At 35.3% G+C, this 27,039-nt stretch overlaps 1 protein-coding gene across 2 annotated transcripts in view; it reads left to right on the top strand.

Moving 5' to 3' along the window:
* The window catches only part of HNRNPLL (heterogeneous nuclear ribonucleoprotein L like), a 38,828-nt gene that overhangs the window by 5,774 nt on the left and 6,015 nt on the right, over positions 1-27,039 (top strand). Inside the window, exons 2-8 of one of the 2 annotated variants that reach the window (XM_018055140.1) lie at positions 8,331-8,449; positions 12,343-12,580; positions 14,003-14,088; positions 15,885-15,981; positions 16,071-16,143; positions 20,400-20,471; positions 24,728-24,945. In XM_018055140.1, the coding sequence (XP_017910629.1) occupies positions 8,331-8,449; positions 12,343-12,580; positions 14,003-14,088; positions 15,885-15,981; positions 16,071-16,143; positions 20,400-20,471; positions 24,728-24,945 (903 nt within the window). The remainder of the gene's footprint in view (positions 1-8,330; positions 8,450-12,342; positions 12,581-14,002; positions 14,089-15,884; positions 15,982-16,070; positions 16,144-20,399; positions 20,472-24,727; positions 24,946-27,039) is intronic. The other variant, XM_018055141.1, reaches the window with a different exon arrangement.

Below are 27,039 nucleotides of genomic sequence, written 5' to 3'. Positions count from 1 at the left end.
TAGGGACTAGATTCTGTGTCTTTCCATGTTTCAGCTCTGTGACTCTGCGATCCCATAGACTATAGCCTACCAGGGCTCCTCCATCAGTGGCATTTTCCAGGCAAGTGTACTGGAGTGGGTTGCCATTTCCTTCTCTAGGGGATCTTCCCGACCCGGGAATCAAACCCAGGTCTCCCATTGCAGGCAGACACTTTACCCTCTGAGCCACCAGGGAAGCCCCTATTTCCTCTATGTAATGATGAAATTAGGCCTACATTGTTTTTGCTAGCAAATAAAGAGAACACTGCCTGTCCCTCAATGTCTGTAACTATCCCCTCTGATAAGCCATTTTTAAAGAAATATCTCTCTACTCCTGACGAGTCACTGGACTACTTCTAAAGTTGGGAAGTTACGACTGTGTGAGTGAGAATACCAGTGGAATAATGTGGGACTGGGGTGTTTCTATTTGCTTGTTTTTGTGTTTAACCAAAAGGAGAAAGAGAGAGTTTTGGGTAGACAAAACCATAGGATTTCTACCATATGAGCAAAAAGATAGATAATTTTTTAAAAAGTTATTTGAATCATATGACTCTTGATTTTTAATCTTTGTTATATGATCAAATGTACCTTAAAACTTTGAATAGGAAAGTTAAAAGACTTCCTGTATTTGGGATCTGCTTTATTGTAAGGAAAGAAAAGACCAAGCGATGTGATTGTTTGACTTGAAGACCATGTACTAGTTAACTCTAAGCATAACGTAAGTTAAAAAAGAATACTTGCATCTGTCCCTTGAAACTAGTTGGTCCTTCACCTATGTGAAGTATCCAGAGTAAAGGGGGGGAATAATCTTAAATATCTAGACATCTGCACTCATTTCTTGGTTCTACTTTGATAAATTCTAATGTATCCAGAAAACAATTACCAGAATAGAGAAGATACTCAAGATCATAATCATAAGAGGAATGACAAGAATCTGGGGGATATTTAGCCTGAAAGTAAACTTCAGTGTGATTTCAGAAATCATTTCAAATAGAAAGGTTATGTAAAAGAGGGACATGAAGATAAGGATGAGGTGGCAATGATTAATATTTATTGAGCTTTTGTTCAGTAACTGCATCTGGCACCGTGCTCAGCATTTTGTACTTGTCCTTTTTATTTGTTGTAATTTTAAGTGAAGAGGATTTCGTTTTCTTATTTTTTCACAAGTGAAACTAAGGTTCAGAAGGGTTAAGTAAGTAGTGTAAGATCACAAAGCCTATAAATGTCCAAAGATTCAAACACTGGTCTGACTTCACAGGCCATTTTGTATAGGAAGCTACAGGGAGACAGATTTAGATGCAGATTATGAAGAACTTTCTAAAAATGTAATAGTCCCACAAGGTTTTTCCCTGTCATTGAGGGTGTTTAAGGAGAGGCTTATAATCATCAGTTGCAGTGGTTCTGTGCACATTTGGTTTTGGAGGATGAATTACTCAATTTGAGGTTGTTCATTTTTAATCCTATATAGGAGGACAGAGAATGTTGTTTGGTGTTGCACGTATGTTATACATGGAAATGTTGGGAAAGCAACAAAAGCCTGAAGACATTGAGCATTGCCTTTATGAGTTTACAGTTTCACTGTATCGAGAAATGTTAATGGACCCTTCTCATTTCTCTCATTGTGGAAGCTTCATTTGTACTCTATAGAGCTTCCTTTCTCTTTAGTCGAGCCTGGTTTTCAATCAGCAATAGTCAAAATTAGCACTCAAGGTTGATATTATTGGAGTTGTTCTTTGAGGTAGCCTTTGGAGAGGGGCAGGGTGTTTGTAACTGGTCTGTAGCTTGCCGTGAGGACCAAAAAATGCCTCCATTATAGTTCACACAGTTTACCTAAAGAAGGGGTTGAGTGATTAAAAAAGAAAGCAACCACATGTAAATTGAAGGCATGCCTCCATTTGCTGGGTTCTTATTCAGAATATTGTTTCTAGTCTGATAAATAGTAGATATAAATAGACCAGGAGAGAGCCTGGATAACTAAACATTTGAAGTGGACAGAATGAGCTTCTGTATGAGAAACTCTTTAAGCTTTAGAAGACATAGTTAAAATATTAATATGTGGATGGAGTAAACAGTACTGACTTAGCAATTTAAGATTCAGATGCATAGTATGATGCTTAAAGGAAGTATTTTTAGGGTAGCAAAAGAAGGTCTGAAGATGATTTCAGATTTCTTATCACCAGTATATAGTATAAAGTATTGATTTAAGAAAAATGTTAGTATTTGGGGGGGAAATGAGGGGTATAGTGAAAATATAGTTTGAAAAGATATCTTTAATACATCAGTTTTACTTTTGGAAACAACCCTAGGTTTTTGTTTTTGTTTTTTTTTAAATAACAGAAAGGATGAGAAAATTTTAAGTTCAAGAAAAGGGTACTAATTTAGAGAAATGTCAAGGTAGGTAGATTCATGAAAGGCAGAGTCATTGAGTGGGAATAAGGGACATATATAGGGGTTATGGGATATGTTCTCAGCCTTGAGGTGAGATATCTCAGATATGATCATATCTGAGATCATATGATATGATATGGTCATATGATCATATCAGATATCTTAGAGATGATTATCATATCTGCCTCTAAGTATCACACTGATTGCGTTTAACATCATTCATATTTTAAAGAATGACTAAAATTTTGATCTGTTTAACTTCAGTTCAGTTCAGTTCAGTTCAGTCGCTCAGTCATGTCCGACTCTTTGCGACCCCATGAATCACAGCATGCCAGGCCTCCCTGTCTATCACCAACTCCTAGAGTTCACTCAGATTCACGTCCATCGAGTCAGTGATGCCATCCAACCATCTCATCCTCTGTCGTCCCCTTCTCCTCCTGCCACCAATCCCTCCCAGCATCAGAGTCTTTTCCAGTGAGTCAGTTCTTCACATCAGGTGGCCAATGTACTGGAGTTTCAGCTTTAGCATCATTCCTTCCAAAGAAATCCCAGGGTTGATCTCTTTCAGAATGGACTGGTTGGATCTCCTTGCAGTCCAAGGGACTCTCAAGAGTCTTCTCCAACACCACAGTTCAAAAGCATCAATTCTTCTGCGCTCAGCCTTCTTCACAGTCCGACTCTCACATCCATACATGACCACAGGAAAAACCATAGCCTTAACTAGACAGACCTTAGTTGGCAAAGTAATGTCTCTGCTTTTGAATATGTTATCTAGGTTGGTCATAACTTTTCTTCCAAGGAGTAAGCGTCTTTTAATTTCATGGCTACAGTCACCATCTGCAGTGATTTTGGAGCCCAAGAAAATAAAGTCTGACACTGTTTCCACTGTTTCCCCATCTATTTCCCATGAAGTGATGGGACCAGATGCCATGATCTTCATTTTCTGAATGTTGAGCTTTAAGCCAACCTTTTCACTCTCCTCTTTCACTTTCATCAAGAGGCTTTTTAGTTCCTCTTCACTTTCTGCCATAAGGGTGGTGTCATTTGCATATCTGAGGTTATTGATATTTCTCCCGGCGATCTTGATTCCAGCTTGTGTTTCCTCCAGTCCAGCGTTTCTCTGTTTCACTTAGGAAATATAAAATCAGATCTTCTGAGAGATTTAAAAAGTGGTCCTATAGTTCATTTCTTTGTAAGAAGACCAGTTTGAAAAATACTCACTTTTTATGAGTTTATTTTCCAAATACTTGTTATCTATGTTGGGAAGGGAGGTAGGAAGAAGAGATGTGTTCAACTGATTTGGCAGTATTATTAAAGTAGGTGTTGAGTTAATGAACATTTTTTATATTGTTCTTCATACTATTTTGTAGGGCTTAAATGTTGTTCAGTCACTCAGTCATGTCCGCCTCTTTTGCAACCCCTTGGACTGGAGCCTAGCAGGCTCCTCTGACCGTGGGATTTCCTAGGCAGTAATATTGGAGTGGGCTGCCATTTCTTTGTCCAGGGGATCTTTCCCACCTAGGGATCGAACCCATGTCTCCTGCAATAGCAGGTGAATTCTTTACCACTGAGCCACCTGGGAATATAAGAATTTCCCAACTTTTAAAAAAGTGTAAAATGTTTAATTACAATGTCCTTCCTCTAGATTCAGTAGTTTTTAACATTTTACCCTTTGAGATTTTATTTCTATATACATACTTTTTCCCCCTATACTATTTGAAAGTAAATCGCAGATATCATGATCAGTTCAGTCGCTGATCAGTCGCAGCACACCAGGCCTCCCTGTCCATCACCAACTCCCAGAGTCCACCCAAACCCATGTCCATTCAGTCGGTGATGCCATCCAACCATCTTATCCTCTGTCGTCCCCTTCTCCTCCTGCCCTCAGTCTTTCCCAGCATCAGGGTCTTTTCAAATGAGTCAGCTCTTCACATCAGGTGGCCAAAGTATTGGAGTTTCAGCTTCAACATCAGCCTTTCTAATGAACACCCAGGACTGATCTCCTTTAGGATGGACTGGTTGAATCTCCTTGCAGTCCAAGGGACTCTCAAGAGTCTTCTCCAACACCACAGTTCAAAAGCATCAATTCTTCGGCGCTCAGCTTTCTTTATAGTCCAACTCTCACATCCATACGTGACCACTGGAAAAACCATAGCCTTGACTAGACTCGGACCTTTGTTGACAAAGTAATGTCTCTGCTTTTCAATATGCTATCTAGGTTGGTCATAACTTTTCTTCCAAGGAGTAAGCGTCTTTTAAGTTCATGGCTGCAGTCACCATCTGCAGTGATTTTGGAGCCCAGAAAAATAAAGTCAGCCACTGTTTCCACTGTTTCCCCATCTATTTGCCATGAGGTGATGGGACCGGATGCCATGATCTTCGTTTTCTGAATGTTCAGCTTTAAGCCAGCTTTTTCACTCTCTTTCACTTTCAACAAGAGGCTTATAAGGGTGGTGTCATCTGCATATCTGAGATTATTGATATTTCTTCCGGCAGTCTTGATTCCAGCTTGTGCTTCCTCCAGCCCAGCATTTCTCATGATGTACTCTGCATATAAATTAAATAAGCAGGGTGACAATATACAGCCTTAATGTACTCCTTTTCCTATTTGGAACCAGTCTGTTGTTCCATGTCTAGTTCTAACTGTTGCTTCCTGACCTGCATACAGGTTTCTCAAGAGGCAGGTCAGGTGGTCTGGTATTCCCATCTCTTTCAGAATTTCCACAGTTTATTGTGATCCACAGAGTCAAAGGCTTTGGTATAGTCAATTAAGCAGAAATAGATGTTTTTCTGGAACTCTCTTGCTTTTTCGATGATCCAGAAGATGTTGGCAATTTGATCTCTGGTTCCTCTGCCTTTTCTAAAACCAGCTTGAACATCTGGAATGTTATGGTTCACATATTGCTGAAGCCTGGCTTGGAGAATTTTATGATAGTTCATCCTTAAAAACCACAGCTTTCCTAAGAATAAGGATATGCTTTTCATATAGCTATTACCATCATAGTGGTACCTTAGACAGTCAGTGGCTTCCCTGATAGCTCAGTTGGTAAAGATTCCTTCTGCAATGCAGGAGACCCCTGTTTGATTCTCGGGTTGGGAAAATCCGCTGAAGAAGGGATAGGCTACCCACTCCAGTATTCTTAGGCTTCCCATGAGGTCAGCTGGTAAAGAATCCTCCTGCAATGCAGGAGACCTGGGTTCGATCCCTGTGTTGGGATGATCCCGTGGAGAATGGAAAGGCTACCCACTCCAGTATTCTGGCCTGGAGAATTCCATGGACTGTATAGTCCGTGGGGTCAGAGAGTCGGACACAACTGAGCAAGTTCCGCTTTTACTTTTCAGTAAAAACTTCTTCAAATAAAACTTCTGTTATTTAATATCCTGTCTATAATTCAGTTTCTTCAGTTTTCCCTAAGATGACTTTTATAGCAATTTTTATCTTATAAAATGAAACCTCACATATTGCGTTTGGTTGTCTGTCTTTACTCTTCAATCTGAAGTCTTCCTTCCACTAATTTTTGATACTTTTTGAAGAGCCCAGACCAGTAGAGTTTTATTTTACACTTTCACTTTTGCCAGCTCATTTCTAAGGATCAAAGGAGATAGCTATCTTATTTCTTGTAGTTTAATTATTTTTAGAGTAAAACTTGTTATTTGTATTTTGTGTTGTCTTTAAATTATATTTTTAGGTATTATTTAGAGCTTTCTTCCTGAATTATTGTCATCCAGTAGTATTTAAGAGCTTAATGATGATAATGTCCATTTGGTTGTTGAGTTTCACCGAAACAGTCTCATTTCTTTAGGCTGCTAATAGAATGTAGGTATACATAGGGTGCAATTAAAATGATCCGTTTCAGACTTAGTGGCATGTAATGAATATTGGTTTTACCTTAGAAAAGACTCAGCATAAGCAATTCAAATGAAATTCCAAGGACTGAATTAATATTTCCAAAGGACTCAATTTTGACAAGAGTGTCAGAGTAATCTCATGGTTACTTATATACTTAAATTAGATCTTTAGATTCCGACATTTTTAATTAGCTGGGCACAAGACTGTTACAATATTTTCTAACAGCCTTTATAATAAAGCAAAGTTGGTAGGTCTTTAAAAATAGCCATAAAGGGACTTAATTTTCTTAAAATGATTCTTAAGTTTTAATGGTAAAACGTGCTCTTGTAGATTGGAAGGAAAAACCTTTCTTGCCTTTTGTGGGAGAAAAACCTTTTCCTTTAATAGATTTTTTGGTTATAGATATGAATTGCACATGGGTTTCATTCCTTTCACTTTAAAAACTGTTAATTGGAAGATAGTTTATGTTTCGCATTATGTTAGCTTCAGGTGTACTGCGTAGTGAATTGACTTTGCATACATTGTGAAATGATCACCATAATGAATCTAGTAACCATCAGCCCCTTACCAAGTTATTATAATATTACTATGTTTTTTGTGCTGTATATTATGGCCCATGGCTTATTTATTTTATACCTGGAGGTTTGTACCTTTTAAGCCCCTTCACCTATTTCACATTCCTCCCCTCCCAGCATCCATTTGTTCTCTGTAACTGTGAGTCTGTGTTTTTGTTTTGCTTGTAGGTTTGTATTGTTTTTTTAGATTCCACATAATACCCTTGAGCTCCATTCGTGTTGTCTCAAATAGCAAGATATTTTTCTTTTGCTGAGCCTTGGGGCATGTGGAATCTTAGTTCCCCGACCAGGGATCCAACCTGCACTCCTTGCAGTGGAATCATTGAGTCTTAACCACTGGATTGGCAGGGAAGTCCCCAAAGTTCATTTTTATGGCTGAATAATATTCTTTATCCATTCATCTGCTGATGGACACTTACGTTGCTTCATTTTTGAAGTGATGTAAGAGTGGTGCCCAGTGGCTATTTGTATATATAAATCTTTGATTTATAGGACTTCAGTAAGTAAATGAGAGCTATTTTCATTTTCAAGCTAATTCTCCTACATGGTCCCTTTTAAAATAAAGTATAAGACTGTATATTTTAAAGCTTCTTGCTGGGCATACCCAAAGATACACAGTATTTCACAGAAGCGCAGAGAGGCTTGTGTTTTTTATTTGTTTTTGGCTGTGCCTGTGCAGCTTGTGGGATCTTAATTCCCTGACAAGGCCCTGGCAGTGAAAGCACCCAGTTCTAACTATTGGACCAACAGGGAATTTCCAAGGCTTGTATTTTTGAGTACTCCTTGTTCAGCAGGAGATGGTTATTGTCGTTCAGCTGCTGAGTCGTATCCAACTGTTTGCGACTCCATGGACTGAAGCCCACCAGGCTTCCCTGTGCTTTACCATCTTCCGGAGCTTGTTCAAACTCATGTCCATTGAGTCGGTGATGCCATCCAACCATCTCATCCATTGTTGTCTCCTTCTCCTGCCTTCAATCTTTCCTAGCATCAGGGTATTTTGTTATGTGTAGGCTCTTTGTATCAGGTAGCCGAAGTATTGATGCTTCAACTTCAGCATCAGTCCTTCCAGTGAATATTCAGGGTCGATTTCCTTTAGGATGGACTGGTTGGATGTCCTTGCAGTCAAAGGAACTCTCAAGAGTCTCTCAAAAGCATAAATTCCTGGGCGCTCAGCCTTCTTTATGGTCTGGTTCTCACATCCATACTGGTACTTCAGCAAAGATGGTACCTTGTATAAATTTAAGTTGTCAAGTGTACAGAGTAACTTCAAATTATGGTGAAACTAGAAAATCAGTTAAACAAGGTCAAAAGATGATATTAATCTATATTGTAGGAAAAATGGAGTGTATACCCTTATATTAATTGGGACTTTTTGTTCAGTTTTTGTGATTGCAGTTTGATTTGGGATTTTTATATAAGTGTTTGCTTTTTAATGCAGAGTTGGATTTACTAAAAGATGCAATTTAGACTTTTAACTATAAATTATTTTATCTTGCTAGGAGGCTGGTGGAAGTCATCATAAAGTTTCTGTTTCACCCGTTGTCCATGTTCGAGGACTCTGTGAATCTGTGGTGGAAGCAGACCTTGTGGAGGCCCTGGAAAAATTTGGGACAATATGGTAAGGCCAGCAGGGACTCGATATAGATGTGGAAACGGTGCAGTAGAGCAGGCTTTGCTTTCTTGCTGCAAGCCTTGATGCTTAGCCATAGAATATATTCTTTTCCTATAACTGAATTTCTTTGAAACCTTCTGAGTCTTTCTGAGATTAATTTTTAATTTTTCTGAGGTGAATTTTTGTGGATCATGATCCCATCTCACTCCTCAACCAGATTGTGTGTAACACTAATTATTGCATCTTTCATCTGATTTTCAAATGAATCCATGATTCCTTCTTAAATACTGTTTTAAGCCATTGAGTTAATTAATTATGCCCTTTATCTTCAGAGTTTCAAATAGTAGTACTTAAATACTGTTTTTTTTGTTTGTTTATTGTAGTTTGTTTTGAACTGTTTATTAATTGGCAGTGAAAAGGGAGTAGACTAAAAGGTAGGCGTGATTTGCTTAGTGTGAGTTGCTGTGATATCATGAGTGGGCAGTGTTTTATCCTAGCTTACCTTCCTTTTGTGTTTTGTAGTCACGCATGCTCTTCCTTTACAGCTGTGTATACTTAAGAAGACTGACTTACATGAAAAACGTGATTTGAAAAATGAATCTGCTGCCCAAAATAGACACTTAAAAAAATGCTTTCTAAATTGAAATATGCTTGGCTGTTCTTTCTTACTATGGATAATATAGAGTTTATTACTTTTTTCTATTTGGGGTTTTTGTTACAGGCAACAGAGACTATACAGACCAAGTCATAATATATAAACAGAGAAATCTCAATATATTTGCTGAGATCATTTGACTGCTTCAATTTTATAAAAATTTATGTGGAGTTTTGAGTATTGAAAGAAGATGATGAGGGAGAGATCAGAGATTCCAACAGAGAGGAATCGTTTCTTCAAAGGAGTATTAGTAGTGTTAGGTGATACCTTCCATCATGGCATCTTCCTAATTTCTTGGAGACCTCAATGAGAGGTGGATGACTTAGCAAACTTATTACCCTTAACTTACGTACCTCAGAAACCACTGTTAACATTTTGTTTATGGTTGGAGGTTCACATTGGAAAACCTCATGGGCATAAATAGAAGTCCATTTCTTGAAGTATCACTAGGATGACTATATCACTTCTTAGTCATTTGGAGTGGGTATTGGAAGTTAAGTTTGTCTGGAGAATTACATAGTATTGAAGCAGACTCCTTACATGATACTTAGACTTGCATGTTGACGTTGATTCACCCAGTCACCACTTCCAGGTGGTGTGTAGTCTTATGGAGTTATAAAGAGACTCCATGAGACAATCAGGTTATCTCTGGATTTTTATTTTCTTCTGTTCTTACATATTTAGGGCTTTTTAAGTTATTTTTTTTACAGCCAAGAAATACTGAATATTGTCAGAAAACAAGTTGGTGAGCAAATGAAGTTGGAAACTTTAGGGAAATAATAACTATATTGATATTTTGATGTCAATTATGACCATGAACTGCATGTTGGGGATTAAAGAAATAGAACTGTTTGTTTAAGGCTGTGACTAATTTGAATCACTTTGAGTGACTCGTCAATTTTTAGACTCTATACTGTTTGATATTTAGTCTATGGTAATGTGTTCCATATATGAATTTTGTTTGGTTAATTTGCATAGTACATCATTCTACCCTCAAGATTCATAGTTATGTGGACAGAAAATGGTGAAATAATTGGAACAAATTAGTGTATAATTAAGAGCTTAATTGGCATAAATATGTACAATAGGAGTTTCAGTTGTGTGAAATGATCTTGAATAAGAGGTATCTGCTACCAAAGCTGAAAGAAGTTTGAATAGCTTCCTATGAGGAGTAGATGTTTGCTTCAAAATGTCACACTTATAGAAACTTTCCATATTTTTTTGTTTGTTGATTTATTTGGTGGCATATGTGAGGGCAAATATAAAGATTTTACAGAAACTACTTGTATTAAAAAGATGAGTCACCAAGTTCAATATATAGTAAGTTTATACTTAAAAACTAGATGTATAGGAAAGAAGTTCAGAAGAAACTGTAAGATGTTAAAAATAAGTCAGGATAATTGCTATTTTTTGTCTTTAATCAAAAGAATATTTAAAAATATATCCTTATAAGTCTCTTTTCCTCCCTTCTCTCTTTCATTAAAGGAAAAGATACTAGGTAGTGATTAGCTATACTAGTTTGAATTTTAAAACAAAACTTTGGAGACCTGATTTATGTAGTAAATCTCTTGCTTCCTTTTGTTTTTATTTAAAAATTAGTAAGTATGTTTTAAGCTATAAGCTGAACATACCTATTCTACCATATTTTTGGACTTTTTATTTTTTCTCTCTTTGGTCTTCCAGTCTTTCTTGTATTAGTACTTTGAACTTTTTTTTTTTTTTTAATTATGTACCCTAGAATTTAAGTGAATTATAAAATGCCTGTGACATTCTGATTTTCCATTCCCTATCTTTATATGATGCTACTTTTCCTGGGTAACCTGTGTAGCATTTAACTCTGTGCTTCTAACTTACTTCTTATTGTATTTATAGAAAGCATTTTTTTTTTTTACTACAAACAGATAAGTCTATTATAATAGGCCAATAAAGAATTTATTTTTTTGAACCTTTATGATTTTTCTGTGTTTCCAAAGACCCAAAGGACATTATTAACATATTTACTTGGTGATACCACTTAGCTTTAAACCAACTTAGATTTGTGAGAGGGAGAATATTTATTATTCTTAAATTTCTTTAGCATAGACCTAATTCTGGTGTTTTCTGTTTTTTTGTATACAAAACTTTAGAACCTCAACTAGGAGTTTGAGTTTCTAAAAGGAATGTTTCTCTCCTGAAATTTATATCTTGCATTTATAGTTGGGAAAACTAATCCTAGGCGTTACTGTTTCTGTGTTTTATTCTTCAGTTTTGAATGGTGTGGGCTGAAAGCTAATAAACCTCCTAGACCAAAGTATTGATTGAATACCTGTCATGTGCCAGGCTCTTTGTTTCTAGATGCTAAGGATGTAAAGATGAGTGAGGCAAGGTAAACAATTTGTATGCAGGAACTGTAATCTTGACAGCCGTGCTCCCAGTTGTATAAACAAGGAAGCTGAAATTCTTAAGAAATTACATAATTTGCCAGGCTACAAAGTGGTCTGTTTCTTACTAAGAAATGGCTTGCCAGTTTTTGAAGTGTAGTTAGTTCCTGGATGCCTGATTGAGCAGCAGTGCTGTCACTGAGTACCTGACCTCATGTTATTTCTCTGGCCTCCTGCTCTTACAAAAAGCACATTGACCGTGTTTAAAAATATTTTTAACGCCCTTGTTTCTGTGAATAGAGGACATGGTTCCCTGTTCCTATCCGCGTGTTCTGATTTCTTGCTAACCTCCCTTCATTTCTAGTTTTTTTTTGACGTGTACACACTGCTTTATTTATTTTTGACTGCGTTGGATCTTCATTGCTGCGCAGGCTTTCTCTAGTTGCAGTGAAGTGGGGGCTGTTCTCTAGTTGCAGTACATGGGCTTCTCATTGCAGTGGCTTCTCTTGTTATGGAGCACAGGCTCTAGGTCCACGGGCTTCAACAGTTGTGACTTCCAGATATTTTCTAATGCTGCTTATAAGTGGCAGCCTGAGGAATAAACTGGATGGGATTATTAGTAACTGATAACAGAATTGTGCTTGAGGAGGGCATGAGGTACATAAAAGCTTTTAATCACAAGAGGACCTTTGAAACATATACCATCTACCCGGTATACCACAATTTATTTGGATAATTTAAGAGTTTCCTAACATTGGGTGTAGGTAGTGAAGACTACTAGCCTGTATGATTTGAGACATTTTTAATTAAAGTCTGCTTTTACTTGAGAAAAATGTTAATTAAACTTGCTATAGTAAAGTATTCTTTCCCTGTCTTCCTTTCAGCTATGTGATGATGATGCCGTTTAAACGGCAGGCTCTGGTGGAATTTGAGAACATAGATAGTGCCAAAGAATGTGTGACGTTTGCTGCAGATGAACCTGTGTACATAGCTGGTCAGCAGGCTTTTTTCAACTATTCTACAAGCAAAAGGATCACTCGGCCAGGAAATACTGATGATCCATCAGGAGGCAACAAAGTTCTTCTGCTGTCGATTCAGAATCCTCTTTATCCAATTACAGTGGTATGTATTTTAGTAAGACAGACTAAATTAAAAGTGATTTTGGAATTTGCCTTCGGTGACTAACCTGTAGTTTTCTTCACTGCCATATAGATGTTTGAAAATATTGGGTTTAAAAAAAAGAATTATTAAAAGTAATCTTAGTTTTGACTGTCACGTTTAATGAACGAAGACATGGTAAGCACTGAAGTTGTAAAGAGGTCAGAAGCACAGTTGTCATAATTAAATAGGCACATTACTTTTATTTACTACTCTCGTTGTTAACTCTCTTTCTGATAATAAAGTATAGACAGACTTGTTGGAAATGATCCAAGAAATCTCTGTCACTCATTTGCCAGCGCATAACACTAAGAGCATCTGCTAGGTAGTGACAGAATCCCGTGGTATAGTAAGATGTATTTATCATTATAAACTGTTTAGAGATAGCTTGTTAAAAACTTCTCTTTTTCACTCTTTAAAAAAATAATGTTAGAATTTTGAAAGGATTCATGTCCTGAACCAGTTGAGTTTTCTACTTTATAGTAATAGCATGCTGTTTAGTAATAAACTAGTGATAAGGACACTTGATTTTTGTAATGAATAAAATGTCATAATAAGAGGCGCTTCATTTAGTACCATTTCTAGTAAGAGTATATGATATTTGAATATAAACTTTTAAAGCATTAGATACTATTCAAATTTAGATAGATACTATGTATCTGTTTATTTTTGTGATCTGTATAGACTTATTAATAAAAACCATTAATATATTTACAGTATTTGGTGTTTTGGGAAAAAGAATATAACTAGTACAAGTACTCTGATTTGTTTATTATATCCTTAGTTACCTAATGGTGTGGCTCTGTAATGTAGGTACTCAAAAAATTTGAAAGTTGAAGAATTGTTCCTAAGTGGGTATTTAGGGTTCTCTGTTAGATTCAGGCATCTTGTTTGGTGAAATTTAACTCTTTAGTAATGATCTTCCCTGGGTCTTTTTTCTATAGCCATTGTCCTTGAAAAATAAACACTGAGTTGTACTACTCCTACTCTTTAATAAATATTTTTTATTGTAATTTAAGTGATTATAATATTAAACATTTCAGAGTCACATTTGGGAAAAAATGTAATTGGTTACAGCTTTGGTTTATTAATTGTATTATCAGAGATTCTTTTAGGTACTTAAAAATTTGAGGATTCATTTAGGAGATTATAAGTAATAATGCTTTTCAAATGTTTCATTGGAAGTTCTCTAATGTGAGTATATTGTGTAGGTGAAGAAATAGATTTAGATTTATTAAAGTATGACAGTTTTTAGAAGTTTAATTAGTGCTTAATAGAGATGACATCATAACAGGTTTTTTTGTTGTTGTTAAACAAAACAGAGTTTGGCTTTATTATATTTCTGAATATAAGATGTGATGAAGTCTTATTTTCTTTCCTTCCTAGGATGTTTTATATACTGTATGCAATCCTGTTGGAAAAGTGCAGCGTATTGTAATATTCAAGAGAAATGGGATACAAGCAATGGTTGAATATCCTTTATTTGTAAATTTTTTATTGATGTGTATGAATGCTGTGTAATATAGATCTTACTTTTTCCTGCTTAATAATTTTGAGAACAAGTAGTGTTTATTATCCCCCACCATCTAGTTGTCTTAGGTTTAAAAACAAAACTGCAGTACCCACAGAGAATTTTACCATTTTTGATAACTTCTACTGTAAAGTAATCTAGTGCTCCATCTTACAGTTTGCTTTGCTTTTTTAATGGGAAAAAAAAACACTGTTTGATTATATGTATACTTGTACCTTTTTGAAATTTGTCTCAAATGGACTTTTCTGAATCTCTTTAAAATAGTTTGGAAATATCAAAACGTTGGAATCAGTAGAATGTTTCTTTCCTTTTTTCACTGAATCTTTTAAATGATCATGGTTTATGTAAGACCTACTTTTCTATGTTAAATTGTTATATACATTGAGTAAAACGAGCAAGCTGTACATATAGTACAATCCCATTAAAAAATAAAAAATAAAACCCTAACCTATGTGTACATGTATATGCATAGAAAAAAGTAGGGATATATAATGGTAATATATATATTACTCTGACAAGGTATTTTTGCTTTTTTTTATTACCACTTTTGTGGGTTGATTTTTTTCTTTTAAAGAAACTTAAAGTAAATTTTTAAAGGCCAGTAAAATGAGGATAAAGATTATAAACTCAACCATCTCAGAAATACATAAAAATCTTTTGTTATTATATTGATTCTTCGTAATATTCTTCCTACTTAATTTTTTTGGCATTGCTGTGTGGCTTGCAGGATCTTAGTTCTTGAATCAGGAATTGAACTTTCGCCCTTGGCAGTAGAAGTGTGGATTCCTAATCACTGGACTGCCTAACAGAAAATTATCTGTTCTTCTTACTTTGAGAGTACAGTATTTCCTATTTCAAGATAGCAAGCTGTAAAAAGAGAGAAAGAAGGGTTCTTGCTCCCGCCCAGTTGGCTCAATCCAGCACAGAGAAGGAAATGGCACCCCACTCCAGTATTCTTGCCTGGAGAATTCTGTGGACAGGAGCCTGGAGGGCTGCTGTCCATAGGGTCACACAGACTTAGCAGCAGCAGCAGCACGGTCTGATCCGGAAATATAGCCTCTATATGTGCTGTCAGTGTTTCCACCAGTATGTGAAAGACGTTGGCTTCATTAAGTTGACTGAGTAAACTTCCTTCAGTGGGTCATCCAGCACATCTAACTTCAGTTCAGTTGTGTCTGATTCTTTGCAACCCCATGGACTGCAGCATGCAAGGCTTCCCTGTCCATCACCAGTTCCCGGAGCTTGCTCAAACTCACATCCATCGAGTCGATGATGCCATCCAACCAACCATCTCATCCTCTGTCATCCCCTTCTCCTCCTGCCTTCAGTCTTTCCCAGCATCAGGATCTTTTCCAATGAGTCAGACATCTGACTTAGGCAGAAATAATACTAGCTCTTTGTATATAAAATGAAAGTTTAAAAGCTTCAAAAATCGAAACAAAAAGAGCAAGCTGGCCTTTGATAGGGAATGAGACCGTGCTCCATTTTCCCCCTCCCACTCCCCAATTTATAAAGTATTTCTGATGACCTAGAAGGATTAATGTAGATACTTTGGTTGCATTATGTTTTCTTTGGTACCCTTGATCTTAAATTCTCGTACTAAAAATTGTTAGAAATTTTATTTCATAAAGCATTTTCAGAAGTAAGTTATTTCTGACTTTTTCTAGTCCACTTCTTAGGGAGTGAATAATGATAAATTTTGGACACTTTAAACCAAATTTCCTTAATAGAGCTTATGTTTGAATCAGTCCTGTGTGCCCAGAAAGCTAAAGCAGCTCTCAACGGAGCAGATATATATGCTGGATGTTGCACACTAAAAATTGAATATGCAAGGGTAAATATCTTTTTTTCAACACTTTGCCAAGGAAGTTATTTATGCTTTGGATACACATTTTGAACTTCCTTTCTTTTTAATCTTAACAGCCAACTCGTCTAAATGTTATCAGGAATGACAATGACAGTTGGGACTACACTAAACCATATTTGGGAAGACGAGGTAAGTATTTTATGCATTCTAGATGTACTTGACATCTGCTGTCAAATTTTTACATGCAGTTAGATTCCTTTTTCCTGACATGAGCTAGTTCATTCAAATGAAAACCTTTGTTGGTGAAGCTTTTGTTGCAAAAGGCCTTGTAATGCTGGAAAAGAACCTTGAACATTAGTGCCCCCTTCTGGTATGTACTGAGTTAACGTATATTTAGTCCAACAAGGAGCCCACACATACAGGCACGCCCGCAGTTCAAGGACTTGCATTTCTCCAAGCAGCTCTCTCTCTTTGGAGGAGAGGAAACTGATTCAGAATATTCCTTACAAACTTCAAACTTGCACACTGCTTCTCTATGGAAAGGACTTTCCCCCCAAGCTGGACGAGGCATTAAGAAGGATAGAGGACTCCAGCAGGCTGACTCTACACTTCATCATGCACAACATCGGCATCAGCAAAAAGCCCTCTGAAAACTCAGACTTGCAATTCACCTTGACTGCATACTGCATGCACCATCACCCCACGTTTTTAAAGGAGGACACTTAACAGTACTTCAGACTTGCATGGGATGAATACCATGATAGACTGTGCCCATTTATTCAAGTTGTATGTATATATTGGTTTGATTTCCCTTAAGGTTTCAGTTGTAGAATTTAAAACTTTTCACTGACGGATACTACATTTTATCTACAATGTTGTAAATCTTAATGCCCATTGCTGTAACTGTTAGCAGCTTAGATTCAAATTGTTAATTGAATCCTTAATAGAGAATATAATCCTTAATAGAGCTATCTACAGGTCTTGGGAATTATAATGCTCAACCAATCCACACAGATATTAAAGATAAAAGAAATAGATACATACTTGCTGCACCTAAGATTACTTTTTTTGTTTTTGTTTTCCTCAATTGTGGACATTGAATAATATAATAATGAAAAGATGAATTATATGTAAAAGAAGATTTTCTGTGTGGTTTGATTTTTGTAAAGTGGCTGTTTATAAGTTGTCACTTTTTGTAACAGTTTAAGATTATCATTCATGTTAATTTGTGTAACTAGAAATTTTGACCTTTCAAATGTAGGTGAAAGTACCATGTCTGTTCAAGGTAGAATATATTTAAACTTTATAAATCTGAAAATAGGAGCATTTCATCTGAGATGCATTTTCACCTATAACTTATAAATGCTAGATTTCATGAGCATAGATTTGAATGATAAAATTGTTCAACTGACTGTGTGGCAATTCTGGAATATACAAATCAAATGTGGATCTTGTAAAAACAAGGGGGCTGCAGTATTGGCTACATCTCAACTACAATATCAGTGTTTGAACCATGTGTTGGGAAACCTCACCAAGATGAGTATATCTGTAAAAGTCAATAAACTAGGAAAAATTTTTATACATCTGAAATATCTTGGTCAGTAGGAACTCCATAGTGCATGTACTGTTGCCAAAAAAAAAAAGAGAGACAATGTGATCCTTTGCATGTTCAAATATTTAGGACTTTTGGGTGATTGACCCCTTTAATTCTTAGTTCTCAGGAAATCATCTTGCCTTATGCATGGGGTTGCAAACAAGTTTGTTTCATAATGCAGCTTAGGCTGGACCCCACATTTTTTTTACTACTTACAGAAATCTGCTTGGCCTGGGCTTGGTACAGTTGAATACAGTATTGAAAAACAAAGCCTTAGTACTCAAACAACAGAACAAGTGGTTGATGAGAAATCTCTCACTTCTGTCAAGTTACAGTTACTGAACATTCAGTTTTGTTTTTTTCTAAACTCATTTGAAATAGTAAGTTTGGTTATTTTTCTCTTAATGTTTCTTAAAATATTTATGGACATCCTTCTTATTTTAATAGTGTTTATTTCTATTCTTTTTAAAAGAAATGAGTTTTACAAAAGCCAGCTTAGATTAGATTTTTATACAAGAAATTATAGTCAGGAAAGTTTAGAAATGTAAGATAGAAATTTAAATAGGGAAATATAATTAAAGGAGGTAGAACAGTTAGCTGTTTATACTTTCAAAGGGAAAAAATTCTTGTTTTCTGATTCCTTACAGATAGATATTTGTCTATACAGCAAAATATCGTATAGCAGTTCATTTTGTTTTTGTAGTGACTTCAGCTTCCATTCAAGTTGATATTGAATTGTAACTTTTTCTACCAAAAATAAGAGTGACTTTATAAATATAACTTCATTTCAAAAAGTTCTTTTCAGGTCAATTTACATTTTAGTGCAAAGAATTCTTAGCCTAGACTCCGGAGAATCCCTCCAGAAATGTTCAGCAAAACTTGTGTGTGTGTGTGCATCTTTAGGGGAGAAAAGGTCCACAGCTTCCATCAGATTTCAGACTGAATCCATGAAAGTTTACAAACCACTGTTTATACATTGATAAATTCAGTGTTTGACTCTTCCTCATACTTCTTTATATGACCTTATGTTAGTGCATTCTTCCAGTTATTGAAGAGAAATTATTAAAGAGAAATAATGACAATGTTTGGCTGAAAGATACCTTAGAGATCATCTACTCTTAACTCCTTCATTTTATACATAAAGATTGTTTCTATGGTTATATAGCAAATTAGTGGTTACGTTGAAATCTTAATTGATTCCCAATTCAGTGCTCTTTCTTTCATAGCACGCAGTTAACTGTCAGTAAAACTAAGCCATGAAGACTTTGTGTTGGTTTTGGTTTAAGATTCTTAGATCAGATAAGCACTTACATTTAGCATTTGGTTGCATTCTTGAGCAGAGGAATGTTAGCAGAGTAGAATAGCAGATTGGATTGATAGAGTGAGACTTAAATGATAATACTGGGAAGAAGGAACTGTGAGTGTTCAGATTGGAGGAGAAATAAATGGCTTTGTGAATATGGAGAGGATCATAATAACGTCTAAGTGTTTGAAAGAGTTTTTGGAGAAAGACTAAGTATTGAGTAAGGCTGTGAGGCCCTCAGTGGAGTAGAATATATTTAGAGGACAAATTTCTATATAATATAGAAATTAATTTTTTCATGATTTAAGACTAACTGAAAATGTAAGGGAAAGTAATGAGTACCTTGTTACCAGAGTTGGGTCAGCAGAGGCTAGGTGGTCCCAGTTGACAGTCTGAGGGATGATAAAAAGAGAATTTATACACTGAATAAAAGTTGAACTAGATGACCTCCTAGGTCCGTTTCAATGCTGTGATAACTTGAAATAGGTAATTAAAACAATACTTCTGTAGCGTGAAGTGAAAATTAAATTATTTCTCATCTCCCATTAACCTCATTTGTTTAGTGACTAAGGATATGTAGAAAGCCTTTCTCTTTGAATTTTCAAAGAATGACCAGACTCTTAAGATTCATTTAAAAAAAAAAAAAGAAAATCTTAATGAACACCATAATTTGATCAGCAGACTTTCTCAAAATATTATACAATGATTTTTAAAGTTTACTAACATAGGAAGTACTATTTTAGAAACTTAGAATAATTTTTTTATTGTTTTCTTAGATTTGAGGAAATTGGCATGCCTCCCCTAAAGATGTAGTCAGCCTAAAAATTATCCTTTAGGAGTATTGTAGTACCCTCGTCCAATAATGTAGCCCCCTTGGTTAGCTTTAACTTGGCGTATTTAAGCTTTGAGGGTGTTCCTAGTTCTGCCTGGTGTTAAGGTCTATAGACAATGGCCAATCCATGATACACAGTATGGGCCAGTGATGTGAAAATTTCCAGCTCTCAAGTCAGTAGGTGTTTGTAAATATGTGTATATACATACAAAATACTCTGTGTTTACTGATTGTGAAACCATGTAATACAGGTTGTTGTTGGCTTATGCTGAACTTCTTGAAAGAAGCCCACTTTGAAAATGTGTTGCTGTTGAAGCTAATAGTATGCATCAGGTACTGTCTTTCAAAAGTACTGCACTTAAAGCTTGTTTTAAAGACATGTATTGGTAAAAAACTTCTGTACAGTGTCAAGCTTTAGCATTGTGTACCTCACTTTCTGAAAAGTATCCATTCTTTCCTTAAATTCGAAAGTGTGATTGTATTTGGCGTTTGCCAAAAAGATATTTTCAAGTTAAGTGGAATTTGTTAGATAGAATTATTTTCTTAAACTTCTGGTGTTTGTATTTAAATTGGATATGAATGGATGTTTAACATTAACCAGGAATCACATTTCTCATGAATTGTAATGGATGTTTTGAATGGGTGTTTCCCATGTGAGAACTCTGTTAAGTACTTGAGTCAAAATTGTTAAAACCATGTTTCTACTTTTGTGTCAGATAGAGGAAAGGGTCGCCAGAGACAAGCCATTCTGGGAGAACACCCTTCTTCGTTTAGACATGATGGCTATGGTAAGTTTGTCAAGGCAGAAGGAAGGTAGTATAGACAAACTCTTAGAATTTTTGCATTTCTGATGAAGAATGGCACAATTCTTGTCTCTCTTTTTTTTTCTGCTCCCTTGACTTGGTTTATAGGATCAGTCCCTTATTAATATACTCCAAAGGAGTTGTCCAAAGTCCTTTGTTTTCTTAGGCTGTTGTTATATCACATAATCTTTGGGATAAATGAGAGCTCTTGTTTGGGATTGAAAGCTTTTTCACTGTTACATTTTGTTTTATTTTGGTTTTGATTAGTTATGAGCTCCAGACTGTTAGAAGACCAAAAAGAAGTATAGCTTAGTGTATTTTCTTCCATTCCAGCAGTTTATGAGCAAAGAGGAATTTAGAGTAATAAAAGGCAGAGCGAATGGGGTATTTGTTGAAAAGGAAACATGATTTTGGTTAGATCTCTTAATTCTTTTAGTTCTACACTTGGTACTTCACCTTTGGTTAAATTTGTATTTAGTTCTTTTTTTTTTAACTTCTTAGTTTTAATGTTTGCTATGTTGATAAATTAAGATTATGAAACCTAGATTGATAATCTTCCCCAGGAAAAAGTTAGGTATCTGGCTGTTGTCTTTATAAGCAGATGTTAAGAATTGTTGATAAAAATTTAAACTGGTTCTAAGTTCTGTGTTTTTAAATATTTTTTTAGTTTTTAGCAGTAGTTATTGACCCCACCTATTCTGTGGTTTAAAGTTGAAGTACAGTTAGCATTACTATTAGAAGTGGTAGAAAACAGAAATTGTTATGTTGTGTTCTTGGGATTTATTATTGAAAAGCCACCAGTGTTTCCTGTTGTTTGAAATGTTTTCAAATAGTGTACATATTTGATGACCATTCTTTGCTGTGAGTTTTAGCTTAATCCCTAGTATCTGTTTTTGAACTCCAGGAATTAATTACGTGTATGTGTATGTGTCTAATTGTTCAAGTTTCTATGATAGTCTGTATTACAGAAGAGATTTTGAAACAATATGTTATATCAAAACAGTAAGTGTAGTATAAAGTGAAAATCTTACTACAGTCATTATAGTGTGTTCCTTGATCATTTTTCTTAGTTTCTTTAACAGTAAATATTAATATGGTCATACAAGTAGTTCTGATCCTTCAGTAAAGAAACCCTTATTAGGAATTTACTGTGCATTATATAATGGAGGGTTTCAAAAGAATGGCTCATCAAAGTTTGTAGTATAGTTGTAGATTATATAAATGTGTCGTGGCAGTCAGCTTAAGGCCAAAAATTGGTTAAATATTCTGCCAGAGGGAGTTAGAAAAAAATCTGAGAGCATATAAATGAAGGACAAAGTACTACCGTAATGATGACACAGACCATCTTCTCAGTGTGACTTTTCAGGCTTGTCTTCACTTAATAGAATACATGAAAATTACATTAATAAGAATATGTTATATGCCCTAGAAGAACTTTATATTTTCTGAAAGCCTGTTGTGAAATTCTCTGTTGGTTTCATGCCTTAAGAGTGTGTGTGTATAAATTTTAAGATGTAAGCTTAAAGAGAGATGCGAAACTCTTTGGAATGATGTTTGTTAAATAGGGGTCATTCCGGTTCTGAAGAGTCCTGCTGAAGAAGGATGGTTGTGGTGGGTTTGTGTAGGGGCACCTGCTCTGAGCTATGTTTATTGAAACATTTGTCTCAGAGGAGAGTTTGCTCTATTTTCCTAGGGAAGTAAGCAGGAGAGGGGATAGGAGATAATGACGAATAAAGACTGACTGAAGAGAGAAGTAGCATGAAGAAACTGGGGTAAAAGCAAAGATGGGAGTCAGTGCTCGTGATGTTGAGCCTTTTTTACAAATGCTTCAAATCATAGCTGTGTCCCTTCAGATCAGCAGTTCAGCAAAGCAGGTTCATTTGCATTTTGGTGTCATACCATAGGTGACTTTTCCTTTATAATAGTATGTGAAAAAATAAAGGAAAAGGTTTATTTAACAGATTTAACTTGTTCACTGGTTTATTATAGCAGTATAAATCTGTGCTTTAAGAATTCTTTATCTTTATTTGAAAGTCCAGCCCTGTGAGATGAACTGATAGAAGCCCTCGTACTTGAAAAGTGGCAAAAAATAATGTACAGATTTTAAAGTGCTGAAGATGGGGAAGGGCTTCAAAGTGTTCAAAATGCCATTTATGTAGCATTTTCCCATATAAAAGAATTTTTTTAAAACAGAAGCAGCAATACCTTTTGCATGAATTATTTAGAAAGCTTTTAAGAGACTTGTTTTTAATCTTCTTGATATAGGTAATGATTTAAATAGTGTATATAGCATAATTTAATCCTGCTGGCTCAGTGTCATTACAAACATTAGATAATCTTTTGCACTGAATTTGTTACCTATGACGTTAGATCTGGAGTTTTTGGACCTTGGTCAACTTCAGCAGAGTGGAAGTTTCCATTACCCATCTAACGTACATTTTCCCACTGTCTGTGAAAAAATTTAGTCATAATAGTATAGTGTCATTACTGTACAAGCAAATGGTAGTATTAGGGGAAGGGCTGGGTAGAGTATAATATATATGTGCATTTTTGCAGTAGGGGTAAGAATAATTGAAATTTAACACCACCTTATATATAATAGTCTAAATTAGAGGCTGAAATACAGATAATTACTTAACAAGTAACTCACCATGAGCTATATTGATTGTTTTGATAAACTAGATTATCGACAATAAGAGCAGTTGAAAACCTTGACCAATTTAAGGCAACACTGATGATGATATATTGATAAAGTATGCCTCCATAAAATTGTAGGAATTTACACTATATTTACATGTGCTCAGTGATAGTATTTCTGTGTTGTTATGAATGGCAGCTATATTTAGAATATTGAATGTTGAATCCACATAAGCTGTAATAATGTGCTATGATACCAAAATATAGTAGTTTTTAGTAACTCACTCTACATGACAAGTGTTCCTTAGTCTTACATAAAAGTGAAAGCTAGTAGCATTACATATTCTTTATTTCTTGAAAAATGAGGGAAGGACTTGGGTTTTTGGATTGGTTTCTTGCACAGTAGGAAAATCTTTATATGCACCCCAGAGTATGCTTCTATAATCACTGACTCAGCCCAGTCGGTAAAGAATCTGCCTGCAGTGCAGGAGATCAATCCCTGGGTTGGGAAGATCCCCTGGAGAAGGAAATGGCTACCCACTCCAGTATCTTGCCTGGAAAATCCCATGGACAGGGTGGGCTGCAGTCCATGGGGTTGCAAAGAGTCGGGCATGACTGAGTGACTAACACTTCACTTCACTTCACTTCAGGAGCACTATGATGTGTGGGTTTACATTTTTAAGTTATATCGCTCCATCTTAGTTGCTTGTTCTCAGTTCTTACACCTCTCTTCTTCCTGCTGTAAATGTGCCCTCTGCCAACTTTTAGTATCAGTTTCTCTGGACTCCTTCATTCCCATCTATTCTATTCACTCTAGCTTTGTTTTTCCTGTTGCTTCTAATCTTTTATGGATGGGAAAACTGAGTAGATTGAGTTACTTAGAGCTACTCTAGAGTTAGCTAGTTGATTCTTAGTAAAGATTCTCAGAATGAGAGACATAGTTTTGTGTGTTTCTGTGACAGCAGATTCAGATATTCAAGCATTATCTTCTTTTGGCTTCTTGATGTTTCAAAAAATGGAAGTTGCTGAATAATGATAACCTCTGAGTGTGTTTGTCGGGGATTATTAACTAAATCTAGGCTTTTTATTTCCTAAATTATAATCAGGAAAATACAATTCTAGCCTGAAAGTACATTAACAGTAAAATATATTCAAGGGGACAACTTCTTAGTGGAACTAAAGGTGTTATCTGTATATAGATTTCACTGAAGATTTTATTGTATTATTCCATCCTCCAAAAGATGTTGGCAGGTTTTTTTGAGTTTGATGTATGATTTATATATAGTGGCCCAAAGTTTTACACTGATTCCTTTTCATCCATCCATAACCTGATCTTTTTCATCCATCCATAGCCTGATTTTTGTTAAAATCACTTTTTAAAAATAAGAACTTAAATCCTGGTGTATGCAGGTGTGTGCAGGTCAGTGTATATTGGATCTGGTGCAAGTAAATACAGATTTTTGTTAATTCCCACAGGTTATATTTGACTATTCATACATTTTTTGAGTTTTCCTTGGATATGCATCAACCTAGCTAATAAGAGTTTGTTTTTGTATGTGGTGAAGTGTGTCTGCTAAAGTTTTATTTTGTTTTGTTTTTAATAGGATCCCATGGTCCATTATTACCTTTACCGAGTCGTTACAGAATGGGCTCTCGAGATACACCTGAGCTTGTTGCCTATCCGTTACCACAGGCCTCTTCCTCTTACATGCATGGAGGAAATCCCTCTGGTTCAGTTGTAATGGTTAGTGGATTACATCAACTAAAAATGAATTGTTCAAGAGTCTTCAACCTATTCTGCTTATATGGAAATATTGAAAAGGTAAGTTTAATTTTTTAAGAAATTATTTTTAAAAGTTTCATTGTATATTAACTTCTTTTGCTAGGATATATAATAGGAAAATCTGAAAAGGCTGCAGATATATGTGTTTTCTCGTATTTAAGAACATGCAGGTTCTTTCAGTAGTGATCCACATAAGTTAAAAATTCATTAGGTAGAAACTTAGAAGTTGTTTTCTGTTGGTTAGTGATCAGAGTAGATTGTTGGTACTAAAAATATTTTTCTATTTTTATAGAAGTATAGTTGTTTTACAATGTTGTGTTAGTTTCTGCTGAATAGCAGGGTAAATTACTAATATAAATAGAAGTCTAAAATGGTAAGTAGTTTAATCAATTACTAGCATATTATAGGCATAAAGCCTATACTTTTAAAATTACTTTAGATATATTCTGGTATTTAACATATTGAACTGTGGAATTTTGAAAGAGCGGTTACTTTCTTGGAGCTTGGTCTACATAAACAAGTCTCAGGACTTGGCTGTCTATGAATGAATTTTAGGAGAGTTCTAAATTGATACATCTGCCTCCCAAATGCTAGAGTTCTAGTATCTTCTGTAGGACAACATGCTTTTATCTCAATCAGTATTTGAAACTGACCCACTTTGATAGACTGTGTCCAAAACTTTCTGTCTGGAGGCTTTACACTCAAAAAGTAGTGAAACATTTAAATTTCGCATATTTTGAAGATCTTTAAAACTTCATTGAACTTTATTTTCACCAGATAACTCTGTGCTTTCCCCAGATCCGTGATGTTTTATTGATATCTCACAAACACTTAGAAGAGTCCCTGTCACAAAGTATGTTCTAAACTATTTTTGAAAGAATCATGGAAAATTTAACTGGGGAAATGATTGGTAGTCTTCTTACCACTTGTTTGATACGTTTGCTAATTTGAATTTCAGTACTGTAGTATGTTTTTTCCTGTTGTTTTAAGTGATTTTAGTATTGTTTTCACAGCAATAAAAGAAAGTACAGTGTGTGAGTCATAAGTGTGGGTGGGAGGGCAGGGGCATGGAATTGCTACTCTTGAGTTCTTAGTTCATTAATTCTAAAGCCTCCTTGATCTGAGACAGCAACTTGGAACATCTCTGAAAAAAAGAGTTTCCACTACCTATTTGACCACGTGAAAGAGAAAAAGAAAAAAGAAAGTCCATATTTGGTTTAGGGGGTGACATAGGAATATTTCTCCTTGTATAACTAGCCAAGAATACATGGAACAGATTTAGCAGCATTGAGAAAAGTAGTTTAGAGTTTTTCATATACACATTTATCTTATACATCATCTGGGTGTTCTGTTAAGGTCCAGAAACTGCATAATTTATAACAACTGATATGCTTTAATGCATATGTTAACCTTCTTTACATAGTGTTACTTTTCTGTTTGTGCTTTTCACATTTGTAGACAACTGGAATCAGGCAATTTAATCAACATTTTTAGAGCATTGTTTTTTGTGTTGTGAAGTATTGTCTCATTTAGAAATCCAAATCACTTTCTAATAAAAACAAAATTTTTTGTATGTTATTTGAACAATTCTGGTCTCTCTCCACATCTCAAAAAATTAAAAACTTTTAAATGATACGTTTTAAGCCATCATAGTCCTTTAAAGATCTATTTATGGTTAGTTTCTTCTTTTTTTTTGAGATTTACCAATTGAACTACATTCTTCACATACATATTTGGTCACTATTACATTTATTGAAATGTTATTGGATTAAATCAAGGGAGAGAAATTTTGCCCTCAGGAAGACAATTGATTTCAAATAAAACTGAAAAGTCCCACTACAACTGAGTTTTGTCTAAGTACAGGTGTAGTATAAAAATAGTAGGATAGCCTATTAAAATTGACAGTTGCAGTGATAGATATAAATGCTACGTTGCAATTTGTTGTGTAAGTGCTGTCACTATTCCTTGAGGTTAACAGGTTAGAACTGTGTTTAATACGTTATTAACATTAGTAATACTTAATAGATATTTAGGGACTTTCCAAGGCATAGGCACTATGCTGAAAGATAGTCATACTTTATCCCATCTAACCCTTAAAGCATTGTATACTAAAACTGGAATAATTTAAGAGGA

This window comes from Capra hircus, chromosome 11, assembly GCF_001704415.2.
Source record: "Capra hircus breed San Clemente chromosome 11, ASM170441v1, whole genome shotgun sequence".
Classification (NCBI taxonomy): domain Eukaryota; kingdom Metazoa; phylum Chordata; class Mammalia; order Artiodactyla; family Bovidae; genus Capra; species Capra hircus.
This window is presented reverse-complemented; position numbering and strand designations above follow the sequence as displayed.